General features: G+C 44.7%; 2 protein-coding genes across 3 annotated transcripts; both read left to right on the top strand.

The window, feature by feature from the left end:
• The first annotated feature begins 631 nt into the window (after positions 1-631).
• LOC124654925 (cell division cycle 5-like protein) lies at positions 632-6,768 on the top strand. Of its 2 annotated transcripts, XM_047193902.1 has the most exons (5): positions 632-940; positions 1,844-3,559; positions 4,853-5,134; positions 5,553-5,915; positions 5,949-6,768. In XM_047193902.1, exons 1-5 carry the CDS (start codon positions 764-766, stop codon positions 6,444-6,446), a joined length of 3,036 nt encoding a protein of 1,011 aa, XP_047049858.1. In that variant the 5' UTR covers positions 632-763; the 3' UTR covers positions 6,447-6,768. The 2 variants fall into 2 exon arrangements, with proteins under 2 accessions (XP_047049858.1, XP_047049857.1); XM_047193901.1 differs by having other exon boundaries at positions 633-940; positions 5,553-6,768.
• Positions 6,769-8,252: 1,484 nt separating this feature from the next.
• Positions 8,253-10,692, top strand: LOC124654603 (putative pumilio homolog 7, chloroplastic). Its single transcript, XM_047193597.1, has 5 exons — positions 8,253-9,244; positions 9,346-9,508; positions 9,707-9,870; positions 10,012-10,270; positions 10,371-10,692. The coding sequence occupies exons 1-5, from the start codon at positions 8,478-8,480 to the stop codon at positions 10,476-10,478; spliced, it is 1,461 nt and encodes a 486-aa protein (XP_047049553.1). The 5' UTR covers positions 8,253-8,477; the 3' UTR covers positions 10,479-10,692.
• Positions 10,693-12,937: the final 2,245 nt, after the last annotated feature.

Here is a 12,937-nt window from a genome sequence, read left to right as displayed (position 1 = left end):
AGCAGCGGGGGATCGATGACGGAGGAGCAGCGGAGAGAGCAGGGGAGAGAGCATCGGAGAGAGCTGCAGGCGATCGTCCACCTCCACAGAGTCGGATGGCCAGTATGTAGTAGGCTAGAGATAAGCAGGTTTCACATGTCTTCCGGAATCGAGGAGTGAATAATGTTTTACTCGGATTTGCCGAAAATATTATTTATTCCTCGATCTTGAATGACATTAAAATGAAACTACAAGTATAAATATTTAGTTTATGTAAAAAACTCCTATCGAGCCATCGGTTTGGGGGCGCCAGTGTCTGAACAGCTCCCGTAAATAGAGGATGCAGTGCCGGCGCTCCTCATATAGAAGTGCCGACGCCTCTGCCGGCGATTATTTGAGGGGCGCGGGTTGAGATGCTCTTATGAATGAATGAGAAGGGTGCTGCCCATTGTCTAAAAAAAAGACCACCATGCATTTTATAGAAAACCCCCCAGACATCTAACCATGCATTTTATAGAAACCCCCCCAGACATCTATTTCTGCCTCTTCCATCCTATCCCCTGACAACACACAGAACCACGAAATCCCCTTCTTCTGCGTCGCCACCCAGCCCCGACCCAGTAACCCTAAACCCCCTCCTCCCCCCGCACACTGAAACCCTAGAACGGACCAGCTCTCGCCGGAGCCGCCCGGCCGGGGGCGCGGCGGAAGCGGAGCCACGGTGGCCCTCTGCGGAGGAGACCAGATCTAGTCGGCGGGGCGAGGCCGCAAGGGAGGAGCCAAGATGAGGATCATGATCAAGGGCGGCGTGTGGAAGAACACGGAGGACGAGATCCTCAAGGCGGCCGTCATGAAGTACGGCAAGAACCAGTGGGCGCGCATCTCCTCGCTGCTCGTCCGCAAGTCCGCCAAGCAGTGCAAGGCCCGCTGGTACGAGTGGCTCGACCCCTCCATCAAGAAGGTAATGAGCCAACTGCCCACCCCCTCTAGCCTTCGCTTGCTCGTGCTTCTTTGAGTTTGCGATGTCGTGGTGCTTTGTTAGCGTGGGAACTGCTATTGGAGGCCGTTATGAACCGACTACAAATTAGAGGATCCGCGGTTCTGATGTGGAAGGATCTGAAAGTGCAATTTCATATATAGCGCTGTGAAATGCTATTCAGTTTGTATTGCATAGTGTACCTTTAGTATTATTACGGGCAGATTTAAAATACAACTCACATGTACACTCACAGGTTAGGTTCTTTGATTTTTCATGCCATACCATGCTATAAGTCTACGCACTGGCTGCGAAAATCTAGTGATATTATATCATAAACTGTTGTGCAGTAAACTTCCCCCAAATGGAACCAACTAATGATTTGTATTCTGTCTAATATTCATGTTAGGAAGGTTAATACAGTGGAAAAAGTACATCATCCTTGGGTTGTCCTCACATATTCATTATGTGGCTATGAATATTTGTCTTTGCAAGATGTTAAGCTGTTAACATGTTTTCTGTCATATCATATCATTGGAATACGAACCCCGACTTGTTAAAGTTATTATAGTAACAATGTTAATTCAACCCAGCTGACAACTCTAAATGGGATGTTTAATTCTGTATTAACATTGTCTTCTAATTCTTGAAACTTCAACATTTAGTAAAATCCATATAAAACCTAACTGAACCGTATTTCAGCTTCTGTGGTTTGCATACAAACTGAACTGAATCTTTCAAAATAACCGCCAATCTTCACATGTGATATGATGCTTCATGCTTCTTTTAGTTGGTTATCTGCTCTATTATGCCACAGATCTGGCCCTTTTTCAGTTGTCTTTTGTATAATAATGGTTTTCCCAATTAACTCGTGTCTGTTGACTCCAGACTGAGTGGACAAGGGAAGAAGATGAGAAGCTACTCCACCTTGCTAAGCTCATGCCTACGCAATGGAGGACTATTGCACCTATTGTAGGTCGGACGCCATCTCAGTGCCTCGAGCGTTATGAAAAACTGCTTGATGCTGCCTGTGCTAAGGATGAAAATTATGAGCCTAATGATGACCCAAGAAAGTTGCGGCCTGGGGAGATTGATCCAAACCCTGAGTCAAAACCTGCACGTCCAGATCCTGTTGACATGGACGAAGATGAAAAGGAAATGCTTTCCGAGGCAAGGGCTCGCTTAGCTAACACCAGGGGTAAAAAGGCAAAGCGAAAGGCCAGAGAGAAACAACTTGAAGAGGCGAGACGGCTTGCATCACTGCAGAAAAGAAGAGAACTGAAGGCAGCTGGTATTGACAATCGGCACAAAAAAAGAAAGAGAAAGGGAATTGACTATAATGCTGAGATCCCTTTTGAAAAGAGACCTCCTCCAGGTTTTTATGATACAGTGGGTGAAGACAGGCCACTTGAGAATGTACAGTTTCCAACCACTATTGAGGAGCTTGAAGGGAAGAGAAGAGTGGATGTAGAGGCTCAATTGAGAAAGCAAGACATTGCCAGGAACAAAATTCTGCAGAGGCAGGATGCCCCTGCCGCAATAATGCAAGCAAATAAACTCAATGACCCAGAAGCAGTCACAAGAAGGTCCAAACTAATGCTTCCACCACCCCAAATTTCTGATCATGAATTGGAGGAGATCGCAAAGATGGGTAATGCCGGCGATCCTGCTCTAGCTGAGGAGCTTGGTGAAGGAAGTACTGCTACTAGGACATTGCTTGCAAGTTACTCCCAGACTCCAAGGCTTGGTATGACACCATTGCGAACACCGCAACGAACTCCAGGTGGGAAAGGGGATGCTATTATGATGGAAGCAGAGAATCTTGCACGTCTAAGGGAATCACAAACACCTCTTTTGGGAGGCGATAACCCAGAGCTTCACCCATCAGATTTTTCTGGTGTTACACCACGTAAGAAGGAGATACAAACTCCAAATCCAATGGCAACGCCTCTGGCTAGCCCTGGCCCTGGTGTTACCCCAAGGATTGGCATGACACCCTCCAGAGATGGAAATTCGTTTGGTTTAACTCCAAAAGGTACCCCTTTCCGGGATGAGCTCCGCATAAATGAAGAGGTAGACATGCAGGACAGTGCTCAGCTTGAGCTTCGTAGGCAAGCTGAATTGAGAAGAGGTCTGCGATCTGGTTTTGCTTCAATTCCACAGCCTAAGAATGAGTACCAGCTTGTTATGCCACCAATCACAGAGGAGAAGGAAGAGGCCGAAGAGAAAATTGAAGAGGATATGTCAGACAGGTTAGCACGAGAGAGGGCTGAGGAACAAGCAAGGCAGGAGGCATTGCTCAGGAAGAGATCAAAAGTGTTGCAGAGGAGTTTGCCTAGGCCACCTGCTGCTTCTGTGGAGATTCTCCGTCAATCTCTGATTAAAGGTGGAGAAAACAGAAGTACCTTTGTGCCTCCTACATCACTTGAACAAGCTGATGAGCTGATAAATGAGGAGCTCCTTAGGCTCCTTGAGCACGATAATGCTAAATATCCTCTTGATGAACAAACTCAAAGAGAAAAAAAGAAAGGGAGTAAGCGTCAGGCAAATGGGCCAGCTTTGGTTCCTGAAATCGAAGGTTTCGATGAGCATGAACTGAAAGAGGTACACCTGTCCTCTTTATTGTTTGTATTTGTGTTAAAGTGTTGAACTGCATATACAATTTAACGATAACATGCATCCTTTTTTTAATAGTATTATGTACATCAATAATAACTGGAAATCACATGGGTTCATCATTATATATACCTCAGTGAATAACACAGCAATATCATAGTAGCAGGTCTAAACCATTCCGATCTTCTAATTGTCTGTGTCGGCTATAACTAATCCTCTGGCATTGACTGCTATCCTTGAGATAGCAAGCGAAGGGTAAATATAAGTTTATATAGTGGGTACTGGGAGCTATATATTACAGCACTAACAATGTTACTGTTTAGATGTAGGGTTCATAGAAGAATTATGCTAGTCTTTTAGTCAATTCTTACTGTTACGCACTATAGTTTTTCCTTGGATATTTCTTGTGAACTTTTGTTGGATAATTGTGACAAAATGAACATTCCATTGAAGTATCTTAATTCCTTCTTTAGGTTTAACTAAATTTCCATTCATATATTTAGATTTTGTAGCTATGGACTCAGCTTAGGTTGGCATCAATCAAGGTTTTATTAAGCACCGGATTGAGAATTTTGGTTTCATATGAGGTTAGGGAATCATAGCTAGCGGTGTTGTAAAAATGTTTCTCAAAAGTAAACATTGTCTTCCCCTGATTTCTGTAGAGTATATGATTGCTTGAGAAAAGTGCTATCTGCAATTAGATAAAATAGTGATATCCAAAAGGCAATGAGGGTGTAAGATCGCTTGAGAAATAATCTCGTCCAGGTGTGGGAACTGACATTTGAAAATGACCATGTAAGTCTGATTGCCCGAAACAGCAAAATAATTAATAGGTAGATTGCACAGTTTGAAAACATGTTACTCTGAAGTGTAGAAGATGTTATCATCTAAAGTCTTGTGTGAGTTAAAATGTTCATGTTATGTATATGGGCACATGGCCATACACACTGTAGAGAACTATGCAGTATTTATTTGCAATAGTTTTGACAATTTGATGGCATTCTTTCTGCATAAAATTTCAGATGCACATATGTTGTATTTTTGAAGGACTTCCTCTAGAGCACTGTGTCTGACAATTTAGTAATCACTTACTATAGCGATCATCCAAGAATGAACTTTTTTACCTTTTAATAGAATGCTGTGTGTTCTCAGTGGTTTACTTAACTGTACTGGAGTTAGTGTCTTGCCTCATCTTTATTTACATGCTTTAGTTTTTTTATTTCTGTTCTTTGTGTCAGTCCTGTTTACCTTTTTCAAATCGCTTCTTTTCTTTGTTGACAGGCAAGTTCTATGGTTGAGGAGGAGATTCAGTATCTTCGTGTGGCTATGGGCCATGAAAATGAATCTTTTGAGGATTTCATAAAGTCTCATGATGCATGCCAAGAAGACCTTATGTTTTTCCCGACGAATAACAGCTATGGTCTTGCCAGTGTTGCTGGAAATGCTGATAAGGTTTCCGCATTGCAAAACGAGTTTGAAATTGTGAAGAAGAGAATGGATGATGAAGCAAAGAAAGCTTCTCGGCTTGAGCAGAAGATCAAACTGCTGACACAAGGATACCAGGTTAGCTGGGGATGATACATCGTCTTCTTTGTAGTATCTCTATTAGTTTTGACTTTTGTTCAGGCAACATGCCATACAGCCTAGCCTGGCTACGCTAAATGCTTCTGTGTAGTTAGTTTAAGGTCACTTCTCTTCCATCTGCCCCCATTAGGCCATTTTTTTAGTTGTCAATTTAAAATGCACCAAGTGGAAGCAACCCAAGACTATGACATACTATTGGGCCATCCCAAACCAAACTTGCACAATGTCAGGGGAATACATCTCTTTAGTGATCGCTTCTGGCTTTGCTTTTTTACTTGACGTACCGGATTAGTTCCACTGAAACAAAATTTTATGATACTGAACGCAAATTGTTTCTAGCTTTTCCATGTCGATTTGCTGCCCTGATGGTTTCTTTACTTTCTTTTTGATCTGTTAGGCACGGGCTGCAAAATTGGGGTCGCAGATCCAAGACACCTTCAAGCAGATGAACACCGCAGCAACGGAACTTGAATGCTTCCAAGAGTTGCAGAAACAAGAACAGATGGCTGGTGCCTATCGTGTGAGAAATTTGGTTGAAGAAGTGGATAAACAGAAAGCATTAGAACGTACTCTCCAAAGCCGCTATGGTGATTTCTTGTCTGGTTACCAGAGGATCCAAGAGCAACTTGGGGAGCACAAGAGGCAACTTAAGTTACAGGAGGAAGCAATGGAGGCAGAAAGACGTGCTAAGGAGGCAATAGAGGCAGAAAAACGTGCTCAAGAGGAGGCAATAGAGGCAGAAAAACGTGCTAAAGAGGAGGCAATAGCGGCAGAGAAACGTGCTAAAGAGGAGGCAATAGAGGCAGAGAAACGTGTTAAAGAGGAGGAGGCCGCAGTTCAAAGTCATGCTGCCGAGGAAGAAAATGAGAGCAAGAGTCATAGTGTTGATGAGGAATCAACACAGATGACTGTTGTTGATGAACCTGCAGGAAGCAAAGATGTCAATGGGGATCAAATGGATATGGACAATTCAGATAAAGAACTTGTAGGCCCTATTCCTCCGGTACCTGACACTCAAGTGGATAACGATGAGGCTTCAGTTCAACAGAGTGCATCCAGTACTCAGACTGGTGACAATGTTACAACTGATGATGGAGCTTGTGACAAGGTTGACTCATCAAAATCAGATGGTCAGGAGAACGCAAATAGTAGCATGGATGTTGATACTGTCAGTCAGGAAGAGGGAAAGAATGTTCTTGTGACTGGAGTTACAAGTACAGATGTAGGAAACACTGTCGTATCTTCAGATCAAGCTGCCTCGAATGAAGCGAACAATTCTGTTCCCGAATGAAATATCTTTCCATACCTCATCTTGGAAGGGTGCCACAGACAAGATGATTAAGGCGACCAAGCAAACAGAGAATGTCAAGTGCAAATTCTGAAGTCTGCATGTATTGTGGTAACATTGTTGATGGAAGACCAAGCTGCCAGAAGTTACCCACTAGAAGCAAACCGAGTGTTCAAAGTTGCAGACTAAAACTTTTTCCCTCATCATGTTGATTTTGTCAAGTTTCGTTTGTCACTCTTGTGTTTCTTTTGGTCTGAAACATTTTTGGATGGTACAATCCTGCCATTTGCCATTTTCAATCCAAAATATGAACTTGAGAAAAGAAGAGAATGTGCAAATATTGTGTTGTCCTATTATCCTGTTTTGCATCGGATGTACTATTTTCATATCAAATGGATTGCCGAAATGGGCTTTTCTGAACCGTTCGCATCTCACGGAGCTCGATGATGTGGCAAAATGGAAGATATCTTGGCAGGGCCAGGCTGCCATATTTAGCCTTGATCTTTTCCTCCCAAGCTCAGGAGCAAAGATCTGCTTCGCTTGGCACGATAAGAAGCCAAAAAGTGCACACGCAGCAGCAGCACAGCTTGTCCGAGTGTGCCAAAAAGCGCAGGATCCTTGGTCCATGTCCAGCCAACCATATGGCTCACATCCTACATGCAAGCAATGGATAGATAACCCAACCAACGCCTGCCCATCCCTTGCTCCATTTGGTGTTTTTGGATGGAAGCGCAAACGCAAATATCCCATTCTTCCCTCCCTGGGGACCCAAAGTTCCAAGAAATATCCTGCAATGCACGGGGAGAGATATTTTCTGGGAGAAAAGGTGCTGGCTTGGGTCACTGAGGGGTGGGGCCAAAAGTGCACCAGGTGTCTGCCTCTCGAGTGCCAACAAAAGTGTAGCACTTGGGCGCCCCTGGACCGTGGGAAAAGGTCGCTGAAGAGTGGAGGGCAGTGGGCCAAGTCGTGTGTGCCACCGTTAGCCTCGAAATAGGTGTGTCTAAATTTGTAGTACATCACCAAAGATATTTTTCCGCTGAGATATTATGCATTTTCACTAGAAAACGGGATCTGTGGTGGTAACTTTTGTTTCTCCTTTTAGGGATGTATAGATATAGATACTAGGGTCCAGAGGACGAATGATGGAAAAAATCATTGTACAATACCTCACGAGTTTAAGAGCAACAACTGAGCAAGAATGAAAACTTCCATGTACCATCTATAAAAAGTACTATAAGATGGATTTACGAAGCCTTTTCCAGGGATAAATACTTTCAACCTAGATAAAATTGTTATAAACTTCCCCATCTTTCAATTCAAAATCCCATCTCCAACCGACCAACTTTTGAAAACCCTTCTCCGGTCTTTGTAATATGTCCTCGCTTCTACCAATGCGGGAAGATCATCATCCATAGCTGGTGTGTGTTGAGGCGAGGTCGGTCACCAAGTGTCGATGTGTATCACACCTCATATACTAGACTGATAGATTGATGCATATCTCTCGATATGCCATTTTAATACAATTCAATTGAGTGTCCATTTGCTTAATTGTGCACTCGTACAATGCACCGAGTTCTTTGCTTGAATCAAATACGACATCGACGGAAAAAGACGAAGGTATACCTTCGCACGTCGGTGCTTATTTGTCGGATATCACTATTTCAAGTCAAATATCAGGCTCCGCAGCTGCCTAAAAATCTAATGGGAAGACAGGAAATGCTCACCCCAAAAAAAGAAAATTAGACTTGGTAAGAACCTTTGTTGGGAAAAAAGGGAAAATAAAAGAACCACCAGACTCCTCACCGGCATCAGTCGTCACTACTTTCGCGCTATGGTTCATGTATAAAACCTCCTCCTCTGGTCTCTCCTCCTCCCACTCCTGCATGCCCCAACGAACCATCTCCAAGAAACCACCTCACCCCAAACCAATCCTCTCCACGAACCAATCCAACCCAATCACCCACTCAGTTCCTCATCTTCAAGATTCCATCACAATTCATCCACTAAGGCGCGCAAGGTACGTAGCGGTCCGAGATGAAGCTTGACAGGGAGATGGAGATGCTCCTGGACGAGATCCCCCTCCTCCACCACGGCGACCTCCTCGGCTGCGGCGAGACAGCCACCGGGGTGGCCGACGGCGCCGATGCCGACTTCGACTTCTCCTACCTCATCCAAGAGCTCGGCGAGATGGGCTTCGTGGACGACGAGGACGAGGACGAAGACGAGAACGGTGAATTCTCCAGCTTTCTTTACCCCAGGAAGGCCAGCTCGTCCCCGACGAGCAACCTCCATTTCATGGACGCCGAGAACTTCGTGGCGTCGCGTCCCTTCTCCACCGACAGACGCCGCGAGATGTCCCTTTTCGATCCGTTCCCGTTCTCCAGCACCTGCTTCGACGCCGCCGCGACCGAAGACTGGGACTTTCAGGCGGTGCCGGCGGTGAGGTCCCGGCCGTGCAAGACGTCGAGGCCGAGGAAGGCGACGAGCCCCAAGAAGTGCGCCGCGGCGAAGCCGTCCAAGTACGAGAGCCTCGTCGGGCTGCGCGGGTACATGTACCACGTGGCCAAGGACCAGCACGGATGCCGGTTCCTGCAGCAGCGCCTCGACGACGGCAAGCGCGAGGTCGACTTCATCTTCAACGGCGTCGCACGCCACGCCGTGGACCTCATGGTGAACCCGTTCGGGAACTACCTCATGCAGAAGCTGCTCGCCGTCTGCCACGAAGAGCAGAGGATGGGCATCGTGCTCACGCTCACCAAGGAACCCTTGGTGCTCGTCAGGATCTCCCTGAATGTACATGGGTAAGACTGCTAAACTGCTACACCCTTTGGTTTGTAATTCAGCTCTGTTGCGGGGAATTTTGTTGCTAATTGTTGTGCTGTGATGTTGGTCTTGATTTCAGGACTAGGGCAGTGCAGAAGCTGATTGAGAGCCTCAGGACAAAGGAGGAGATTCAGCTCGTCGTCGCCGCACTGCGCCCTGGGTTCTTGGAGCTCATCAAGGATCCTAATGGCAACCATGTCGTGCAGAAGTGTCTGCAGTCGTTCGGGGCTGATGATAACAAGGTAATATATATGTGCGGATGCATCTGATTGTTCTGAATATTTCAGTCCAGAAAAGTCGTTTTACCTTGTCTGAACACTGGACTGAATTTTACCGATTAAACTGTGCATTGAACTGATATGTTTGTCGTTCTAAAAAAAACCTGATATGTTTGTCTTCTGATGATTGGCCATAATTACTCACAATCTACTAACTTTCAGCCGATCTTTGATGCTGCTGCGATTTATTGCCTCGATATTGGGATGCAATGCCACGGTTGCTGCGTCCTGCAACGTTGTATTGCGCGTTCGACCAGCGAGCACAAGGAGAGGCTGGTTGCTGCAATTGCTCGGAATGGGTTCGAACTTGCCCAAGATGCCTATGGGTAAACATCCTGTCTTGATATAAATTTGCACACATTTAGAGAATGCATTCACCGAATTTCGTTCTGTATATTTATAACTTGTTTTCTACTACTATGCCTCTGTACTTGTAAACTGACGTGTGTTATGTGCTATGTTCGCAGAAATTATGTTGTTCAGTATGTGATAGAACTAAAGGTTGCTGCTGCAAATGCAAGTCTAGCACAGCAGTTTGAAGGCAAGTACGTCCAGCTCTCCATGCAGAAGTTCAGCAGCAACGTTGTCGAGAAATGCCTCAAGGTTTTCAAGGATGCTGACAAGGCGAATATCATCCTAGAGCTCCTCGCTGCGCCGCACTTCGAGCGGTTGCTTCAGCACCCTTACGCCAACTATGTGGTCTATGCAGCTCTTCAGAATTCCAAGGTAAAATGACATCTGAATCAAAAGGGCATCAAACCATAGACCACAGTATTTTGACAACAACTGATTCGTCTTTGTTTGTAAACTGTGATGATTTTTTCAGGGCGCTCTCCACTCTGCTCTGACGAACGCCATGCGGCCTCATGTGGAACTACTCAGAACCAGCCCATACTGCAAGAGGATCTACTCTCGAGCTTTACTGAAGAAGTGATGACCTGATGACGCGTAATCACCATGTAACAATAAAGATTATTGTCTTGTGCTATTTTTGCCGGACTCAAAAGGTTAAAAGGGATCTCACCATGTAGATTTTGTATAGATCAATATTATTTGGTCATCATGTAATTTTAGTGCACCTTCATTTGGTGCACTCTTGTCTTGCCATAATCCATCTGGAATGGAATAAGTTCTGATTGAACAACTCATCATATATGTGTCGATGTATGTACACAAGATTACTCTAAAAATGTGGGATTTCAAAGGCGTGGCTTTAATTATTTGTCCTAGTCCTAATCTCTTGCGGCCCTATGTCACCCCAATCGATTCCAAGTTTTGTTGACTGCAAATTTTCAATTTCTTGTTCATATTTGAACCAAATTTTAAAACAATTGTCAATTCATTACACATGGTTGATAATTTCAAATTTTCTTTGACCAGTATCTGCATCTCGTCGTTCTACAGAACTCTCATGTTGAAAGTTTTTATTGGCATGGCTCATAGAGGAACTAGAGACGAGTTATTACCTATCAGGTGTTGACTTAGTCTGTACCTTTACTCATTGTATTTTTCGATAAAGGGCGCTATTACTCGAAGAATCAAGGATTACACCCAACCTCTGCATAACTAAGATGCACACAACCATTTAAGAATCCAATATTTAACCAAAATGAGTACAAAAAATAAAAGGAGAAAAGACAACTATGCAGCCACCCATGTTGGGAAATAAACTCCTTGGCCGTATTCTCCAACCGTGTAGACACCTCCACAAATAGGTCTCGGTCCTCGAAGCATTGAAGCGGCGACCATGAACGGAGCATAGCTGTACACCGGTAAATAACCTGCATAATAGAACAATTTTTGTCATTAAAAACCTTGTCATTTTTACACAACCACATTGACCATACATCTATAATCGCACCTACTCGGATAATCGTCTTATACCTAGAATCCACCCTATTTAGCCAATTGCCAAAAACATTAGCAATACTACGGGGTGGGTAGGGTAGAACCTATCTGAATGATTTGCCATATAGACCTAACAACCCAACAATTGAAGAAAATGTGTTTTATTGTCTCATCTTCGTGACAGAACACACATTTCTTACAACCTTGCTAGTTGCGTCTTGCAAGGTTATCTTTAGTAAGAATAACACCTCGATGAAGATACCATGCAAAGACCTTTGTTTCTTTAAGGTATCTTCATCTTCCAGATGTATTTGTTATTTACGACCGGTTGAGAAGGAATGCAAATAGCTTTGTACATGGATCCTACCGAGAATACACCATTCTTGGTAAGACTCCACCGGAATTCATCGGCCCCCGGAGTCAACTGTATTGAATCTAACCGCTGAAGCAGTTCATTCCAAGTACACCTGGGCATGGGCAGCCCGGCCCGACCCAGCCCGAAAATCCCGGGCCGGGCCGGGCCAGGCTTGCACATCGGGCCGGGCTCGAGCTTGCATAAAACACAATTTAAGCCTAGTTCGGGCCGGGCTTGTCGGGGGGGGGGTCGGGCTTTTGGCAGTTCGGGCCGGGTTCGGGCCTAATTTGTAAGCCCGAAGGTCGGGCTTGGGAATTTCAGTTCGGGCTTTTTCGGGCCCGGCCCGAAACCCGGCCCGGCCCGAGAAATGCCCAGGTGTAATTCCAAGAGTCAATTCTGGGGCCAATAAGGTCACGTCTGAACGTTACCAAGGGAGGAGAAGATCCTATCACCTTCTGCAAGGTGTTCCCCTTGTAGCGAACAATACTGTACAAGGCTGGATACTATTCACGAAGAGTGGTTGTTTCCAACCATCGATCCTCTCAGAACCGTATCTCCACCCCATTCCTAATGGAGAAGGAACCAAATTGGAAAAAGTATTTTTTGTTGCTATAATGCCCGCCCAGAAATGTGAGTCACCCGGTTTCCAAATAACCCGGGATATCGCCTTTGAGCCTAGATACCTTTTTTTGCAGAAGTTGTTGCCATACACCATCTTCCATTAATAACCTGACCAACCATTTTTCTAGCAAGGTCCTGTTTTTAACTTCAAGATCATGAACACCAAGTCCACCTTGATCTTTTGGACACCATACAACACTCCATGTTGTCAACCGATATTTCTTCTTCTCACTATCTCCTTGCCAAAAGAATCTTGATCGGAAGTAATCCAATCTATGCAAGACTCCTTTCGGTAACTGGAAGAAATAAATCGCATACACTACCATATTTGTGAGTACTGAATTTATGAGAACTAATCTCCCCCAAGAGATAATAGCTTTCCTCTCCAACTACTAAGACGTTTCTGAAGTCGTTCTTCGACTATTTTCCATTCAGCCAAAGTTAGTATCCGATGATGAATCGAAATACCAAGATAGCTAATTGGAAAAGAACCAATCCCACAGCCGAATAACTCGGCATAAAGGTTGACATCATCTATGGCATCGCCAAAACAAAACAATTCACTTTTA

Source organism: Lolium rigidum, chromosome 5 (genome assembly GCF_022539505.1).
Source record: "Lolium rigidum isolate FL_2022 chromosome 5, APGP_CSIRO_Lrig_0.1, whole genome shotgun sequence".
Classification (NCBI taxonomy): domain Eukaryota; kingdom Viridiplantae; phylum Streptophyta; class Magnoliopsida; order Poales; family Poaceae; genus Lolium; species Lolium rigidum.
The sequence above is the reverse complement of the archived record's forward strand: the minus strand, read 5'-3'. Positions and strand labels throughout refer to the sequence as shown.